Source organism: Elephantulus edwardii, unplaced genomic scaffold (genome assembly GCF_000299155.1).
Source record: "Elephantulus edwardii isolate Elephantulus edwardi_28Jun2011 unplaced genomic scaffold, EleEdw1.0 scaffold00002, whole genome shotgun sequence".
In the NCBI taxonomy this organism is placed as follows: Eukaryota; Metazoa; Chordata; class Mammalia; order Macroscelidea; family Macroscelididae; genus Elephantulus; species Elephantulus edwardii.
In genome coordinates, this window is record NW_006399752.1 from 45,534,804 (window position 1) to 45,554,654 (window position 19,851).

At 47.1% G+C, this 19,851-nt stretch overlaps 1 protein-coding gene across 1 annotated transcript in view; it reads right to left on the reverse strand.

Annotated features, from left to right (window-relative positions):
- The window catches only part of TDP1 (tyrosyl-DNA phosphodiesterase 1), a 97,460-nt gene that overhangs the window by 1,206 nt on the left and 76,403 nt on the right, over positions 1-19,851 (reverse strand). The window contains exon 14 of the mRNA XM_006879126.1: positions 7,810-7,918. Within this exon, the coding sequence (XP_006879188.1) occupies positions 7,810-7,918 (109 nt within the window). The remainder of the gene's footprint in view (positions 1-7,809; positions 7,919-19,851) is intronic.

The following is a 19,851-nucleotide window of genomic DNA, read 5'->3' on the forward strand; positions in this document are numbered from 1 at the left end:
AGGTATCAATAAGCATGAACGTTTTCTTTTCATGGATGGGTTAGGGGGGGAAAAGAAACAATTGAGCAAATATATTTTACCACATATCCCCATTGCTAAACTCAAACCCTTATAAAATAGGTAGTATGGAAAACACCGTAAGGATTAAATAGAAACCCCTGGATTACTGTTCTGGAACCTATTACAGACAGAACTCGAGTGCGGAGAGCTTATTAGAAGCTGCTTCTTGGTGAGTTGGGGAGGCTGGACTGGCCGGTAGGGCTGTGGGTCAGCGCTGCAGACAGTCCTGCGGGAGCTCAGAGGACAGCCTGCGAACAAGGGTGTCTCCTGCTCCCCGGCGGCCTCACAGAGTGAGTCCAACACTCTCACAAATAGCGGCTCCCGGCACGAGTATACTGGAGAAGAATGCCAACGATAACAAGCTATCTGAGCTGCTTTCTCTTGGCCCTGGCCTCGAGATGGTTCGGAAGCCTGAAACCACAGTTAATTAAGCTCGTTAGGGAGGCATAAAGCTGGGTCTGCTCTTTCTGCTTGTTCCACGAAAGGCTGAGGGAGTGTGAAGACGCCGGCCTAATAAAGGCTTTGCACCCTTCCATCCCACGGAGGCCCTCGGGCTGGGCCTGCACGCTCCGTCCGTCCGTCATCTTTGCTGGTAACGTCACCTCTGGGTCATTAATTCCCAAGGCAGTGGGCACCCTGACTCCTATAATTTAAACAGCAGCCTGGTGGCACAGTGGATAAAGAACTTGGCTGCTAACGCAAAGGTTGTTGGTTCAAACTCACTAGCTGTTCCAAGGGAGAAAAATGTGGCAGACTGCTTCTAACACTTACTAATCTGTCAGAAACTTTGAGTTCCTCACTGCATTTACTCCATATCCATCAGCTTTAGGTGATCACGATCAAGACAGTGCCTGGTGGCCACCTTACTGGCATATGGCTTTAGACTCTGCCTGCCCCCGTGGGCTGCCCTTCCCTCACAGTGGCCAGAATGTTCAGGACCGTTCAGAGAAAGCCAGACAAACAGCCAATGGTAATGGAAAGGGTCGGGGTTTGGCGTGGGGGGTGGATTGTATGTCTGTTATGTGGTTTTACCCGACACCATTGGAAATCAGCACACACACACACAGTCTTACACACAAGTCTGCTTTAAGAGCAACCTGTTTGCTTTAGTAAGACCTCTGGATAAAGAAAGATCCCTGGGTACAGCCGATGGGCAACGCTGCTGATGGACAGGCTGGAGGTTCAAGTGTGCTCAGAGATCCCTCAGATTCAAGGTCTGGAGTTCTCCTCCCGAAAAACCACTCACTGAGAACTACAGAGCACAGCTCTCCCCTGACAAGCACAGGGTCAACCACAGACCTGATGGTTTTGCTTTTTATGGGGTGAAAGGAGGACAAACCAGACAAAGTGGAGGTCCTCACTGCGCTCAAGGAAGGAGGTCCTTCCCATTGGGAACCAGATGTCAAGGGCTGAATCCTGAACGTCACCAGGTTTTTGCCGTGACTCCTTCACCTGGAATAAACCCTGGGTGGCTCTGTTCAAGTAGTTCCCCCGGGCCCGTGTGCAGGGAGCTGTATTGGTAGTTCTGAGCTTGGGCCTATGATCATGTATTTTAATTAAGTTTCTCGGTGATCATGATGCAGTTGGACCCTGAGCCCGCAAGTTAAAGGGGATAGAAGTTGTCTTTTTTCTGGAATGTACCATCATTGCTGCCAGATGCCACAGGGTGGATTCTAATGCACAGTCCCTGTGTGGACTGGGTTATATGCCCCAGACGGTTTTCTCCTCTGAGCTCTTTACAGGAGCAGAGTGCCAGGTCTTTCTCCCATGGAGCTGCTGGGGGTGGGGGTGGGGGGCTCAAACTCACAAGTATTCTTAAGGTTGCCAGCCAAGCACTTGCCTGTGACACCCTAGGCATTTCTTTGGAATAAAATAGAAGAACTTCAGACAGAAGAGAGAGATCAGCTGTGGTATGGAAACGGCCCAAACCAGGCAATGAATCAGAGGCCAGTTGAGCTCAGGAAGCAGGGGTCCTGAGTTGAGGCCATGAAGGAAGGCTGGGAGCAGAGGAGCTGAGCGTGTGTTTGCTCTGTGTATCTGCCTCCATTTCCCCAAACATGACTACCTGCGGTGGCCAGGAGTACCTGCATCTCCTACCTCTTTGTAAGGCTTGCACTGAATGCCTTGTCACAGGTCATCATTCTGCATAATGGTGAAGAGATGGACTCCCCACTGCCTTTGGGGCCTTGACCTGGGTTAAACCCGAGGTTCTCAGGTTCCTTATGTAAAAACTGAGCGTTGTAGAAGAACTAAATGCATGAACTCATGCTAAGCTCAAATATGTAATCCTCTAGCACATTTTAGAATTTTTAAGTATGCTTCTTGTTGTCAACATCGAGTCGGAACTGACCATCATCAGCCTCTAGCAGGTTTTCAGAGGGAGTAAACTGCATGGGAGGAGACTGTCCATCTTTCTCCTGGGAAGCAGCTGGTGGATCTGAACTGTGAGCCTCAGGGTTGGGAGCAGAGCTCCGTAGCACCAGGCCACCAGAGCTCCCTAGGTACGTTAGCTAGAGGATTAGAAATAACAGATAGACACACACACACACACACAGAGAAAAATAACAGACACTGAACATTCATGTTTATCACGGCTTTGCTCACAATAGCAAGGAGTTGGAAACAACCTAAGTGCCCATCAACAAACGAATAGATAGAGAAGCTGTGGTATAGTCACACAGTGGAATAGCATGCTGCATTGAAAAACAAGGAACTCATGCAATCTTATTCAAAGTGGGTGACCCTGGAGGACATTATGCTGAGTGAAGTATCTCAGTCACAAAAGGACAAATACTGCATGGTGCCACTGTTGTAAAACAGGACTGACCTTAGGGTTGGGGGAAGACTGAGAAAGATGGGTACAATAATGTATACTGCATTTAAACAGATGAAGGAGAAAACGGTTTAAAAGGGCTATGTGATTAGGTATTTTTGTTATGACAGGAGTCCAGAGTGAAGGCTGCATAGTGGAGTGGACCTGCGGGGGGGGGGGGGGGATTGTAAAACAATGAAAGAATTTTTCTTTCACTTTTCCAAGAGGGTAGTGTACTAGCGGGGAGGATTGGGAGCGGAGAAAAGTGCAACAATGAATGAATGGAAAGCCAAAGTCTCTGTAAATTTTCATTATAAAAAATATGGGGGGGAAAAAAGAAATAACAGACACGTACTAAATGTAATAAGCACTAAATTTAGTATTAAGTGCTAGCTGCTATTACAGTGATCATGTCAATTATCACCATCACCAGCAGGGAGCTCGGGTGGCCTAGTGGTAAGGAGCTGTGCTGCCAACCCAAAGGCGCAAGCTCGAATCCACCAGGAGAAAGATGGGCAGTCTCCCCCTCCCCCCGCCCCTGGGTAATTTACTACATCTGAAAACCTAAAGGGTCAGGACGGACTAGGTAATACATAACAACCACCACCATCACCACCGCCTCTCTTCACAGGCTATGAGGACTGCCAGCATCTGAGGTATTGGGAAGAACCCTGTTCTATCAAGTCAGGAAAGAACCTCTTTCCTCTGTCTAAGGAATGGTCCTAGGTGAGGACGTATGACTCTAGCCCCCTACAGGTCTCCCTGCCTCCCCCAGGCTGCTTCCCAGGGGAACTGGACAGCCAGCTCCCAGAAGCTGCTAATCACGTCCTGAGCCATACTTCCAATTCTTTCTGTCTACGAGGCACGGGCAGGCAGGGGTAGCTGTCTGTGTGCATGAGGTTAGGATCCGAAACAGAAAATGATGACAAGAGCTCTGACTCACTTCACTTTAACCCCTTCCTAAATGAAGCGATGTGCAAAAAAGATGTGTCTGCTTGAAATATAAAGGAAAACTCCGAAAGATGTTCCCTGCTATCAATCTAGCAGAAATGAGATCACTGTATTTGCAGTATCAGTATTACCTGAAATACCTTAATACCCCTTCTCTGAAGGACTGCACGCATTCATCTGTGACAGTACACAGTGGAACGGAACGATTTAACTCGTGGGAGGAAGAACAATCCAAACTGCTGCAAACCAAGTATGCGCTTAATTCAAGGCAGCTGTAGAAATGACTCTTCCTTAAATAAGGCTAGATTTCTCAAAGCTTCCTGCTTACAAAATAATTCTGAGCGCTAAGCTAGAAGCCTACTTTCAGGCTTCAATTCGAGCAATGAAACAAAAAGAAGTTTTATTAAAGATGAACAAAGCTGTGCCTAAAATTTTCTTTTTATTGCATCAGTTATAAAACTTCATTTCCAGAGATCTTTCAAAACTAGGCCTTTTAAAAAGTAAACTGAAACATATTTATCAGCAAGTTTAAGTGACCTACTCTTTCTAAATTTTATGTGGGTAATAAAATGGAATCAATATTCTATTTTTCTTGTTGTTGTTTACAAAATGATTTATGACTTTGAACTCATTAATTTAGCAATAACGGCTTGCCGAAACTGAGGAGGGCCTGAAGCATTTGCTGCAGAAGGTTAAGGGCTGCAGCCTTCAATAATAGCCTGCAGCTCAACATCAAGAAAACAAAGATTCTCACCAGAGGGCCAATTGGCAGCATCATGACAGAGACCGAGGTCAGTAACAATTTCTCTTTCTCGAGTCCACAGTCAACACTCTTGACACCAGTAGTCAGAAAATAAAAAAAAAAACCAAATTGCACTGGAAAAGTCTACTGTCAGGGACTTCTTCAGAATGCTAAAAAGCAACAATATTACTCTACAGAGGAAGGTGCATCTAATCTTTGCAATTACTTGCTATGCTTCAGTGAACTGGACAATGGACTAATGATGTCGGAAGAAGATCCAATACCTTCGAGCTGTGGTGCTGGAGAAGAGTATACCACGGACTCCCAAGAGAACAACTAGGTTTGTCTTGGAGAGGGGGCTCCTTGGATACAAGGATTTAAAACTCTGCCTCACATACTTTAGGCATGTTGCCAGGAGGGAATAATTCTTAGAGAGGGAAGAGTGGAGTGTCAGTGAAGAAGATGACGACAGTGGTTGAGATGGTCTGACACAGTAACTGGGAGTAGGTATGTTAGAGACGGTGACATTGGCCGAGGATAGGGCTCGATTCAGAGCTATTCACAAGGTCGCTATGAACTGTATTCAACTTGAAGGCTTATTACTACAACATCAACAGCAACAATGTGAGCTCTGGAGGGAGCTCCGGTGGTTAAGTGATAAGACACTGTGCTGCCAGTGCAAAGGAACACGGTTTGAATCCACCAGCTGCTCTGTGGGAGAAAGCTGGGCAATCTCTTCCCAGGCGACTGACTTCCTCTGGAAACCTGCTCGAGGGTCAGCTATGGGTTGGCTTCAATTTGATGGTAAATAACAACAACAACAAGAAGGGAGCTCCAGTAGCCTAGTGAGTAAAGAGCTGTGGTTCTAACCCAAAGGCAGATAGTTTGAATCCACCAGCTGCTCTGTGAGAGAAAGAGGGACAATCTCCTCCCATGTGATATAAGCCTCTGAAAACCTAGTGGAGGGTGGTCAGCTGTGAGTCACTTTTGACTCACTGGCACTGAGCTGAGTTGGCTGAGTTCACCTGGAAGCAGCAATTAAGAAATCAAAGGGTGTGCTGCCTTGGGAAAATCTGCTAACAAGGGCTTCTACAAAGTACTAAAGAGCAAGGCTGTCAGTTTAAAGGCTAAGGTGCACCTGATCCAAGCCATGGCTTTTTTTTCAGTTGCTTCCAATGCATTTGTAAGTTGGACAATGAATAAAGATGACAGAAGAGAATCTATGCCTTTGAACTGTGATGTTGGAGAAGACTATTGAATATCCCATAAAGTAAGAACTATCAGAATGCTCCTTAGAGGATGGTGACACTGTCTCACATAACTTGGGCATGTTAGCTATCAAGAGGGGCAGGTTCCTGAGAAGGACAGGACAGGTTCATAGCTGGTGTTCACAGGGTTATTGTGAGTTGTTGTCAACTTGATGGCACATTACAACAAAATGCAAAAAACCCCAAAACAAAACAAAAAATCCCAACAGCAACAACAACAACATGCATCTATCTATCTATGCACACATAAATACAGGCACACACAAACATTTCCTTGGTTTTGCTTCACTAGAGAACTCAGCCCAAGATGATGCTCATAAAAGGAGCAATCAAGAAATGAAACAATAGTGCAAATCTAAGGCAAAAGACCTCTTTAAAGAATTAAAAGGCGAGGATGCCACTTGGAAGACTATGGTGCGTCAAACTCATGCCACTGTCTTTTTCAATCACCTCAAATGCAAGTTAGAGCTGGACAATGGAGACTGAAGACTTGACACCTATGAATGAGAGTGTCGGAGAATACGGGATGTACCACCGAGGGCCAGAGGGAGGACCATCTGTCTCGGAAGGAGGACAGCTAGAATACTGCTTAGCTGTAAGGATGATGAGCCTCGATCTCACATCCTCTAGACATGTCACAGGAGAAGGCCATCCCAGTCCCTGGAGAAGGACGTAAAGCAGGTCAGTGCACATGAGGTAGATCCTCCATGAGGTGGAATGACACTGCGGTCACAACAATGTGCCCAAGCACAGCAATGACCGTGGGGACGTACGGACCCCAGCGGTTTGGTTTGGCTGTCCGCAGGATTTCCAGGGATCAGATCTGATTTACGCTTCCTAACAACATGCTCAATTACCTCCTAGACTCCAAAGACCGCTGGCGCCCAAGTCCTAATTCGACTGAAGCCTAATCTGGCTTTACTGTCACCTCTCAACAGCTCAGTAGTTACTATTTCTCAGTTCGCTTCTTTTCTGTGTATCTGAGCCATAAGCTAAACCAGAGCCCAGTGTGATGCCCTAAGTGTGGAGCCTGGTGAAACGGCACACAGATCTGCTTTACCCAGCCAGCATGGCAAACAGAAAGAAGTATTTTGTTGGATGAAAACAACAGGTACTTTGCTTTACAGACACTTTCACCTACGCTTTAAAAATACAGCTCCCAAGGGAGCTCTTGTGGCTTAGTGGTAAGGAGTTGTGCTGGCAACCCAAAGGAACACAGTTCTACTCCACCAGCCGCTCCACAGAGTAAAGGCAGCCAATCAAAATACAGCTCCCCGCAATGAATGCTGTTAATTGCCAGCCAGTCGAATACAATTCATAATGATCCTCTGAAAAACAGACTGAATCTTGCCCTGTCCTTCAACATTCTCGAGCCTGCCGTTACAGTCACTGTGGCCAGTCCACCTCATCGAAGGTCTTCTCTTTCTCTGACCTTCCGGCCGGCCAGGACAGAAATCTGCAGAAACGTGAAACAGAGCCACCTGCCACACAGCTCCCTCACTGAAAAACCAGAAACATATGCTGTTTATGTTCTCCTACGATGGGGGCACCATTGTTATTTTTTTATTTTTTTTGTGTGTGTGTGTGTGCGTGTACTGTCAAATCAGATCTGACTGGTACAGGAGGAGATTGTCCCTCCTTCCCCGGCAGAGCATCTAGTGGATTCGAACCATGCGCCTCTGGGATTGTAGTTGCAGCTCCTTGCCACTAGGCCACCACCACTGTTATTTTTAAAACAACTGAATTTTGAAACAACTCACACATTTCTTGGTTTTCATTTCTAAGATAGTAAATATCAACAGACAGAAAACCCACGTGAATGAAAGCTATTTTAGGGTCCTCAGGAATGTTCAGAGGGTGAAGGGGTCCCGAGACCAATCCGTTTAGAGCAGTCTCTGCAAACCTGGGTCCCCAGTGTCCTTGAGCCCAGCGGGGACAGTTCCCTTGAGACGCACACCCGCGGCCCTGGGTCTCACCTTTACTTCCATAAAGATCTGGAGGCAAGTCATACGGCACAGGGAATGACGGCGTTGTCTCCTGCCTGCCTGAGAAGAACTTCATCTTCACTTCGAAGCTCTCCAAGCCCTGAAGAGACAGAGAGAAACACAGTTATACCAATTTTCCATAAGCCAGAAGTCAAAACAACTGGAGCACCCAAAATACAAAATAACCATCAGAGCCACCATGAGATGGACCAATGCAGTAACTGTAATAATGGGCTGGAACAGGGTGGAGACTGGGGGTGGCTCAGGATCAGGGGAGCTCCAGTCTCCTGTTCACAGGGTACTGTGAGTGGTCGCCCACTGAGAGATACCCTTCACAATACCAACCAAAAGGTCCTAGGGAGCATGCACATCTTTTTAACCCTCATAGTAACAATCAGAAACAACTGTTGTCATGATGGCTGGAGAGGAGACTGAAACTGTCAATGGCTTCATCTTGCTTGGATCCACAAGTAACACCCTTGCTATCAGTAGTCAGGAAACAAGGAGACACACTGCCCTGAAGAAACCCGCAGTTAAGAGTCCTTTTGAAATTATTGAGGAGTAATGATGTCAGTTTGAGGACTAAGGTGTGTCTGAGTCAGGCCACAGTCTTTCTGATTACTTGCTACACATCTGACCTCTGTACAATGAATAAGAATGACAGAAGAAGAATTGATGTAGTGAGCTCTGGTGGCCTAGTGGCAAGAAGCTGCACTGCAATCCCAGAGGTGCGCAGTTCAAATCCACCAGATGCTTTGCTGGAGAAGGAGGAACAATCTCCTCCTGTACCAGTCAGATCTGATTTGACGGTACACACACACACAAAAATAATAAAATTTAAAAAAAAAAAAGAGGAAGAATTGATGCCTTTGAACGGTGATGTTGGAGAAGAGCACTGAACGAACATCCCATAGATGGCCAAGAGAACAAATAAATATCTTGGAGAGGGTGCAGCAGGACTGCTCTTTGGAGGCAAGAATGATGAGGCTTTTCCTTGGAGAAGGACATGATGCTGGGAAGGGTGGAGGGTCAGCGAAGGAGAGGAAGACTCTCAACCAGATGGACTGAGAAGGTGACTGCTGCAATGGGCTCTTGTGTGTCAGGAAGTGTGAGGATGGTGCAGGATTAAACAGGGTTCAGATCTTTTGTTCACAGGGTCACTATGAGTCGTACTCGTCTCGATAGGACCTAACAATCACAATAATAACAATCAAGTTTCTCAGAGTTCTTTAAAATATTTGGTAACTATATTTACACTCTCAAGATAATGTTCTTTTGGAGGAGAAAAAGATGTTCAAATTTCAGGAATCAAATTCTAGCTAAGTTTGCAAGTTTAGCAGTGGCTATAAAGGTACGAGAGAAAAAATTTTAAATATTAAAGTCCATTTCTACTAAGCAAGATGCAAACTTTACAGGGAGTTTGAGAACTCACTGTATAAAAATACCTCCAGATACTTCCCACATTGCTATGGTAACAGGCTGCCAACTCTGGTGAGAAGAAAGAAAAGTTGCTTCCATGTGTAACAGGAACGACTGTAAATCTTCCAGCACAATGTGATAGGAAAACGCAGAGGACAGTGTGTCAGGACCCACCAGAGGGGAGGCTTTACTCCGAGAGCTTCAGCACAGGGGACTAGCTTACATTGTCCAAAGGGGTTAAGTGAAACTTCTAGATCACGACCAATGTACAATTGCCAATTTCATTTCAGGGTCCACTGATGAACCAGAAGTCCGAAAACCTGATGCTTTTGAATTACGGTGTTGGCAAAGAATACTGAACATACACCGGCAGTTTTCGGAGGAACAAACAAATTTGTCTTAGGTCAAGTGCAGCCAAACTGTTACCTGGAGGCAAGACTTTGTGTCAGGTACTTTGGAGCTCTGGTGGCTTAGTCTGCAGTAAGCTGTGCTGTGTCCGGCGGTTCAAATCCACCAGTGGCTCTGAGGGGCCAAGATGGGCTCCTCCCATTACGATTCACAGCTCAGAAACTTGGAGGGTTGGTGTTAACTTAGAACTGACTCGAGTAAGTTTTACCAGGAAGGGCCAGTCCCTGGAGCAGGACATGATGGTTGGTAAAGCAGAGGGATAGGGGATAAAATGAAGAGGAGGCAGACCCTCAATGACATGAACTGAGACCACTGTGACGGCAACAGTGGCTCCAGCACAGAAGCTGTGGGGAGGATGGTGTGCTGCGGGGAGGGGGTGCGGGAGGCGCGGGGAGGGGGGCGTGGGAGAACCAGGCAGCACTCTGTTCTATTGTGCATGTTACTGTGAGTTGGCACTGCCGTCACAGCACCTCATCAACATCCTTGGTACCAGGAGTCTGGAAATCAGGAAACATACTGCAGCGGGCCACTCGAAAATACTGAAGAGCAAAGAGGTCAGTCTGAAGATTAAGATGCACCTGATTCAACGTCTTCTCAGAGAGTTGGGCAATGAATAAAGATGACAGAAGAATTATTGACGCGTTTGAGGAGTGGTGTTAGAGTACTGAATATCATCCCATGGATGGCCAAAACAATAAACAGACATATCTTGGAAAAAAGTGCAGCCAGAGTGTTCCTTGGAGGTAAGGACGCAGCTTAGTCTTTCATACTTTGGACATGTATCTAAGGTGAGGTTATTCCTTGTTAAAGGACTTCGGGCTTGGAAAGATGGAAGGTCAGCAAAGGAGAGTAAGACACCCAATGAGCTCAAATGGGACAGGGCAGGGCAGGAAGGGTTCAGATCTGTCGTTCATAGGGTTGCTATAAACAAGGAGTCCTACTACACTCAATGGCATCTAACAATGACAGGTGATGCAAGCAGTTTGTTTAGCTGTTAAGAGAAGGCATGGAGCGTGGGGACCACCTAGAAGTTGTCTCAGAAGGCCTGCTGACTGGTTCTGAAAAATCCACCACTGAAAGTTGCATGGAGCATAGCAGTTGGGTACAAATGGTACTCTGTGAGTTGGAACACAGCAGCAAGCTGCGAGACCTGCTCTCCGGTCTATCGAGCCATCATCTCCTCGCTGCAATCCTGCAGTATCCCAGCACTCTGCTGCTGTCTCTCATTCCTTCTGTCCACCCACCTGAGCATGCATCCACCCACGTACTACATCCCCACACATGCTAGTACCTTAAACCCACTGCTGTCAAATCAACTCTGCTCAGAGAGACAGAGAAGAACTGCCTCATAGGGTTTCTGAGGCTGAATCTTTGGGGAAGTAGCCTGCTTCCTCTCTCTCCAGTGGAGCTGCTGATGGGTTCAAACTGCTGACCCTCTGGCTAACAGCTGAATGCTTAACCCTACGACCCCCAGGACTCTGCTGACAAGACTGCTGTTAGATGCCATCGAGTTGGTTCTAACTCAGTGGCCACACGGACAAGAGAACTCAGCCTTGTTCCGTTCTAGGCCTTCCTCATAACTGCTGCGATGTTTGAGCCCCTTGTTGAAACCACTGTATCAACTCATCTTGTTGTTCTGTGTCTTGACGATCAGATGACACTGTGAAGAAGGCTGGTGGCCATGGGCACGAAGGAGACAAGGCAGAGTTCTGGGAAACTCTGATGATTCCTGTTCCAGCCTCCGCTCTGGAGGATTTGTTAAGCTGTGGGAATGGCCGATACTTAATTAAAAGACACTGCATAACAAGTCCTCTTCTCTGTCTCTAGATGTTAACACAAAGATTGTTAACTCTGTCCTCATGGTGTGTATTCTCCAACACCGCAGTTCAAAGGCATCGATTCTTCTGTCATCCTCATTCACTGTCCAGCTCTCAGGTGTATAGCAAGCGACTGAAAAGACCATAGTCTGAATCAGGGGCACCTCAGCCCTCAAACTGACATCACTGCTCTTCGGTAATTTGGAGAAGTCCCTGACTGCAGACTTTCCCAGTGCAATACGTCCCCTGATCTCCTGATCGCTGGTACCAAGTGTACTCATTATGGATCCAAGTTAAGATGAAGTTGTTGACAGTCCTTGGAGAAAAGGATGGTGAAAGCGTCATGTCACATATGCACGGTGCCAGGAGAGGCTATTCCTTGGAGAAGGACATCATACTTAGAAAGGTGGACGGGCAGTGAAGGAGAGGACGACCCTCAACGAGATGGACTGACACAGTGACTGCACTAAGGGGCTTATGTATGTCAGAGACTGCAGGCTGGCGCAGGCTAGGACCAGGCTCAATCTTTGTTCACAGGGTAACTACAGTCATACTCGATGCCATCTAATAACAAGAGGTTGTATATAGTCTAGTGGGAGACAAAGCAAATCTATTAATAGAGCAAAGTTAATAATTACAACTTATGATAAACAACAACATCTTGGGAGCAGGCCTCACCAGCTCCTCCTTGGGGGAATCGCAGCCATGGACACGGTGAGCAGCACTTCTACCCCATCAGGATGCTCGGAGTCAAAGTTGACAGCAATGGGTTTGATTTGATGATTGGGGTATAAAGAAAGCAAAGGTGTTCTAGAAAGGAAATTGGCATGAAAGGCCTCTTGAGATCTGGACAAACGAGGCAGTCAGTGGACGCTTTCCTAAAATAGGGACATTTGCATTCAATTGGACATGTGAAGAGTGGGACAAACAGTGGTTTGGACAAAAGGGCTGGCATCTGCAGAGAGCCTGGTGTGTTCCTTTAAAAGGCAGTCCATTTGCTGATTAGCTCTCCACTCTCTTATTTGTAAAACTAGGACAATAAGGGCGCTGGGGATGATTGTGTTACTGCTTCTAAAGCAGTCTCCAGCAGAAGTCCTGGGGTACTGGGTGCTCGGGAAATGTTTCCATGTTTGTGGAAATGGGATCCAAACTTGCCCTGCTTTGTTTGGGCTTGTGCACAAGAGCACATGAAATAACACCTTTAGGGAGAGGAAGGGGCTACAGCTCTGATGAAGACAGTGATTCACACCGTGATAGGCAGGGTGTGGAGACCTGGCACATGCTCTGGGTGGACAAAGGAGGAAATGACCTTTTCCCAGTGGCAGGAGGTGCATGGGCTTTGTAGGAAACACTTGAGCTGAGTCTTGAGAAATAGGCGTAATTTTGGTAAATGGAGATGGTGGGTAGGCCAGAAGGGGAGAGACAAGTGTTAACACAGGCGGAGCTGATGCAGAACAGAAGAGCTGGGGCAGGGGACACTGGACAGTCAGCCAGGGGAGGTCTGTGTGGGAAGCTCTGTGGGCATTGCCTCTTCTGACCAGGCTCACTTCTGGCCGCGGTGACGATGTGGGATGGGTACACCACCTGTGTGAGAAGTACTGGGGAAGACGCCATCCTTCTGCTTAGACACTTGCTTGGTTTAATGTGAGTCCTGAGCTGCCGGCGGCAGCAGAAGAGCCAGTCCCTGGACACATCAGGCTGCTGTGAGGTACTCACTCATGCTGTTGTATCATTTGTTACCGGGTTAAAACTGTTTGTTGTCACTGACAACGAAGTGAGTCCTCGGATTTTAGTGAAAGAATCTGACTTTTATGACAATACACCATGAGCAGTGGCAGACGGCTTTCAACAGACATGTTCCACTTTAAAAGCAGACTGGAAAACGGACTGGATTGAGAATCCTTGGCACCAGGAGATCAAGAGTTACAGCAAGAGGATTGGAAACGGATTGGAGGAATGGCTACACAAATGTTGCTGTGTACCATCAAGTCAGAACCAACTCACAGCTGACCTTCCAGTGGGTTTTCAGAGGCAGTTAATCCCCTCGGAGAAGACTGCCCATCAGAGCAGCTGGAGGACTTGAACTGTGTGCTTTTGGGATTGCAGTGAAGTTTCTTGCCATTAGGCTACCTGAGCTCCCTGCCTTAATGCTGCTTCTTATTCTTACAAATATCATTATAATAAATGATTATAAGTATTATTATAATAACCTTGAGACATAAAGTAGGGTGGGTTTGGGTGAGAGTGGAGTCAGTGGGAAGAGAAACAAGGAAATGCATTTGAATGAGACGAGCAAACTGGACAAAAATCACGGTCTATGTGGGTGGGGTATAGATGTGGGCAGGGGACAAGACGATGTGGAGGTTCTGGGCCTGTTCCCACCGCATGACCCTGACAGTGAGCAGAGGTCAGCTGGCCTGGCCCGGACACACTCTCCAGCACATTCTGGATCTAAGGAAAATCCAAATAACCCCTTATTGTCATCGAGCATTTCCTGTGTGATTCTGGGCAAGCTTCTCAACCTTTCCAGGCCTCTGGTTCCTTCTCTACTATATGGGAGCGCGATCCGAACAGCTGTGAAGATAGTTACTTAGAACGACGACTGGTGCGTGGTGGTGGTGGTGGTGGTGGTGGTGTGTGGCTGGTATAAGCGCAAGTGTATTCAGGTGTTCTCTGTGACATGATTAATCCTTCTTACAGATGAAGAAGTGAACCTGGAGGTAAACGGTCACCTAAGACCACACAACTATTAAGTGGGAAGGCTGGAAATGGATTCTTGGCCCTGTGTTCCTTCCAGCCAACGTTTTACATTTATCCACCTGCTAGGAGCCGTGACAGAGGAAGGACTCCCTGAAACTTTAGAGGCAATGTTAACGCGGGCCAGGCTGGCATGAACCACATCCTGGAACTCTGAGAGCCTGACGCTTTTAAAGAGAAAGAGGCTTGGACAGTGGTACCACGTTAATGACAATCAGTGCTCTGTGCAGTATTATGTAGAGCTCACACCTCTGCTCTTCAGCTCCTGGTTTAATCCTGTTATTTTCAAAGGCATGCCAGCAAAGGGTTAAGAGTCCTCTACTCCTGGTCCTGAATGGGACTGCCCCTCATGGAATGACCCATGACTCCGTTTTGTGGAGTTTGAATACAGATCCGAGTAGGTCTGAGCCGATTACGTCTGACGGGAACGACAAACATGCTGTTTTCCTGAATGCCAGTTCTGAGCCAAATTCTAGGGAATTATTAAAAACAAAATATAGTGCCACTTTGCTCTTCAATTGAGATGTCAAATAATTTTAGGCTGTCTTCTAATTATTATTATTATTTATATACCACAGTGCTATCACGTGGCATTTTACAAAACAGAGGAAGACACCCTCCCGGGCATGGACACGGAGAAGACAGTTGGGACAATGCGTTTGTAAAACACCAGGTGAGAGGGTGGACACACATCACAGGCGGGAAATTGCCGGCTCTTCCCTTCGTCAGCTGCTGGCGCTGTGACGGAGTTAGAAACATGCTCTAGATGTAGTCAGAAATACAGTTTCCTTCCCAGCTGCATCGATCTGAGCAGCAATATCAAGTACTAAACCCAAAGTGTCATTTTCTGGGGGGTCGAATGGTGATAGCAGCATCCGGGGGCAACACGGAAGGCTGAATGGGAGGCGAATCCAGACTTTCATGTGTGGGTACAAAAAACTTCAGCAGCAGTGGGGTTGTGGCCCAACGTGGCAGTATCTGGAGGGCTGCCATTTCCCAGGGAAGGGAGGGAAAGGGTTAATTAATCCAAGACAGAGAAGACAATGACCTTCACTAACAGGCAACACAATTCTTGCCTGTGGGAATAGGATGTGGCAACTGGAGATAGAGATACAAGAGATTACACCAAGAAACATCACTTGGAATGCAGTTGGTCATACCATGGCCTTCTGGGAACCCAGAGAGCAGGCGACAGAGGACAGAGGGCCTCAGTCAAGACAGACCCTAGGAGGGGAGTGGGGGTGGATAAGGGAACGGGGCTAAGGTGACAGCTTCTGTAGAAGTCCTTCAATCTGTCAGAACCACAGGCAAAATAAAAAAGCACGCACTGGGGGGATTTTTAATAACAGAAAGATAATAGTTTCACAAGAATGAGAAAAGGGCCAACAGAGATGTGAAGATGGAAAGTCTGTGGGGATGTGAGTGAACGAGTGTTGGTTCAGAGCTTACAAAGGAGACTCTACCACCTCAGGTGAATCTGGGGTGAAGGCGAGACGAGCGCGGGGAGACCAAGCTACCTTGTTTAGGAAGGGGACCATTTGGAATGTGAACTCGTCATCCAAAGTACCCTCGAGGCGGGAGGGGGTCGAACACAAGTCAGGTGGGCTCCCCGCAAGTGTCTGACGAGGCCCCATCAAAACGAGTAAGTTACTACAGAAACAGCTGATGTATGCACAGATGCCGCAAGGTTTGAAAACAGCTACTCATCTTTCAAAACACAGGCTAAAAACACTGAGATTTTCTCAATCTAAACAACTCAGTGTCACCTAACAACAAATATGCTTAAATGGAAAGGACAGAGGGAAAATCTTCTGTAACTGATTGGTATTCGATTTCAAACAAAGTCTTCAATAGAATCAACAGTAAGTATCAGAAGGCATAATGTACTGAGCTGCTGAACGGAAAGGTTGGCAGTTTGAATCCTCCAGCTGCTTCTAGAAAGAGAGATTGTGTCATCTCCTTCCTTAAAGGTTTTCAGCCTTGGAACCCGCTGGAGGGTCACTAACAGTCTGAAGTGGCTTGACAGCACAGGCTTTTAGGTGCTTTTCTTGTTGATATACACCAAATTAGGAGTCCTTGGCACTCCAGGGGCACCGTCCCTATCGTGCTGCGCTGGTAACCAAAAGGCCGCGTGTCTCTGGAGGTCTGAATCCATCAGCAGCTTTTCAGGATGATGGGTGGTCCATCTCCTATTAAGATTTATAGCCTCAGAGACCCCACTGAGTATCTTTGTAAGTTGAACTTGCCTTGATGACAGTGAGCTTGAGTTTTCGAGTGCAGGCAGCACAAATGGTTACTAAGGGGAAGGCTCGGGTACAAATTCACCTGCAGGAACCTTGACCGAAAGCCTGGAGATCTACTTCTGAAGGATCAATCATTGATAACCTTACGGGGCACAGGTCTACACAGAAACAGTCTTTATGAGTCGGTGTTGACCTGACAGAAAGTGGTTTGTGTTAAGTGCTGTTGAGTTGCCTGCAATGTATAGTGACCCTATGTACAGTAGCTCTGAACCCTTCCCTGTCCTGAGCCAGTCTCAGTAATCCTGACACACCAACCCCTGTCGCCCCAGATACTGAAGCAATTCATCTCATCCAGGATCTTTCTCTCCAGCGCTGTCCCTCCACCCTTCCAATCTGGACATCTTTTTCCAAGGACCGGTAGGTTCCTCCTGGCCACGTGCCCAAAGTGTGTGAGACGGAGCTTCAGAATCCTAGCCTCCGAGGAGAAACATGGTGTCACTCTCTCCAAGACAGACCTGTTTGTTTTCTTGGCAGTCCGTGGTATATTCAAGGCTCTTCTCCAGCACCACAACTCAAAGGCATAGATTCTTCTTCTGTCATCCTTAGTCATCGTCCAGCTCTCTGATGCAAGTAACTGCAAAGACCTTTACGTTTTTAATATACTAAGTGTCACTTAGGGAGCTCCGGTGTCCTAGAGGTAAGGAGTTATGTTGCCAAAGGTATTTGTTTCAGACTCATCAGATGCCCTGCTGGAGAATGATGAGTGATTTCCTCCCATGGAATTACTGCCTCTGAAAACCTGCTGGAGGGTCAGCTCAATTCCAACTGGACAGCACATAACAACAACAACAAGGAGAATCACTAAGTGCCAGCATACAAAGTCAAATGTTTCTTGGCATTAGAAGCCGAAGCCACTGAGAGTGCTTTCATTAAAGGAAAAGTTACTGACTTCACACTCTAATTACAGGTTAGGATTATTGTCAAATGAGGTATTCATTTGGTTCATTCATTTCAAAGCAGCAGGAACAAATCAATGCTTGGTTACTAGGTTCCAGATCAATCAAATGGCATCAATGCGGAAATGCTGGCTCGCCGTGCTCTGCAGTTTAAAGGTCATTAAGAACGCCACTTCCCACGGCCACTCAGTTGCTGAGGGATGGGTCCCATCAGGACTGTGATGAAGAAGCCAAGCGCAGCTCTCCTTTGAAGTGACTGCCTTGGCAGGGCTGGACACTGAGAGGCTCTGGACCTCAAAGCCCACATTCTAGAACACAGTGATCGGGTGGCTGTCTGGCCAAGGACAAAGTGACAGCTCTGGTTGCTGAGAACCCCAAAATGTAGGTGTTAGGGACATGGCATTCTTCCTGAGGCACGGAAAGGTGGGCTGATCTCAAGAAACAGGATGGTGTCTCTCAGGAGGCTGGCGACAGGCCAAGGGTACCAAGCAAGCCCGCTCATCAAACACGTCAGTGACAGACACAGGCCGTACGGAGAGCGAGCAGGGAGCCAGTGTGGCAGCACTCAGTTTACAACAGGTCGTGTTCTCGTCAGCACACACTTTGAGGTGATTCGGAGTGAGAGGTTTTATGACATCCATGAAGTGAAAACACAGAAGCCAGCATTTGTAAGTGACAATACAGCACATACATTATCTATGATATAATGTTATCTATGATTTTCAACAACTATTTGGAAGCGGGAGGGGCATCTACTTAATAAACAACATGCCTCCGGAAACTATGCACTTCGATAAATGTTGATGGTTGTAGAGGGGCTTCATGCCTTCTGTTCATAGGGTCACTATGAGTCGTGCTTGACTCAAAGGCAATCAACAACAACAACAACAGTAAAAAAGCATGCTGTGCATTTTAAGAAATTCTGATGAGAGAGCCACAGGTGAGCTATATTCCAAGTTTTAATGGCTACAATATTTGTGGACACAAAAAATTAAAACCCATCGCTGTTGAGCTGATTCTGACTTTCCGTGACCCTACAGGGTAGCGGGGATCAGCTCCTCAGGGTTCAAAGGCCGTAAATACAGAAACAGACTGCCACTTATGTCTCCCTCGTAGCAGCTGCTGGGTTTAAACCCCTGATGTTGTGATCAGCAGCATAGCACTTTAACCACTACACCATTCGTGCCTGCTACTCTATGTCTGCCGCACAACCTTTACAGTCTGCAGAAGGCCTCCTCTCTATGTCCTCTTGTGCTCGGTCCAGGAAGCAGCTCTCCGAACAGTCAGGACACACTGCATGGTCCAAAATCAGGAAAGGACTGTGTCAGGGATGCGTCCTGTCCCCATACCTTTATGATCTGTAAGTGGAACAGATCATTCAGGAGGCCAGACTCTGAGGAGCAATGTGTGCATCAGGCTTGGAGGAAGACTCATCAACAACTTGTGTTATGCAGATGACACAGCCTTGCTTGTCGAAAGTGAGGAGGACCTGAAGTGTTTGCTGCAGGACTGCGGACTTCAGCATGAACTGAAGCTCAACATCCAGACGGCAAAGATTCTCACCACAGGGCCACCGGCAGAACCATAACAGATGGAGAAGAGATTGAGGTTGTCAACAGCTTCAGTCCATAATCAACACTCTTGGCATCAGCAGTCAGGAAATCAAAAGATGAATTATATTAGGGAAATGTGCTGTCAGGGACCTCGCCAAAGTGCTAAAGAGCAACGATGTCAGTCTAGTGACTAAGATGTGTCTGATTTAAGCCCTGGTCTTTGCAATTATTTGCTATGCATCAGGGTGCTGGATAATGACAAGCAGGACAGAAGAACTGATGCCTTTGAATTGTGGTGCTGGAGAAGAGTACTGAACATATCTGGACCGCCAAAAGAACAACCAGGTCTGTCCTGGAGAGGGTGAAACCGAGCTGCTCCTTGGAGGCTAGGATTTTGAAGTTCTGTCTCACATACTCTGGACATGTTGCCAGAAGGGACTAGCCCTTGGAGAAGGATAGCATGCTTGGAAGGATGGAGGGACAACACAGGAAAAGAAGACCCTGGATGAGATTCATTGCCATAGTAACTGGGGTAATGGAGGTATGTGTGTCATAGACAGTGAGATTGGCTCAGGATAGGGCAGGGTTCAGAGATATTGTACACAGGGTCACTATGAGCTACAAGCAACTCGATGGTACATTAAAACCACCACCACCATGCCTGGTCAGTATACTGTGGAGGATACTCTAGGAACTTGATAGAAGTAACGGCAACTAACAGACAAGGGGCCACCTGTGTGCTGGGCCCTGTGCTAAAGCAGCTCAGTTAGGAGACACACGAGTCAGCGTTATGATGCAGTGTGTGTGTGTGTCGGGGTGCACAGTGCTAAAGCCCCACTTCAGGAAGGCTTTGGGATGCAGCAGCATCTGGAGCCAAAGT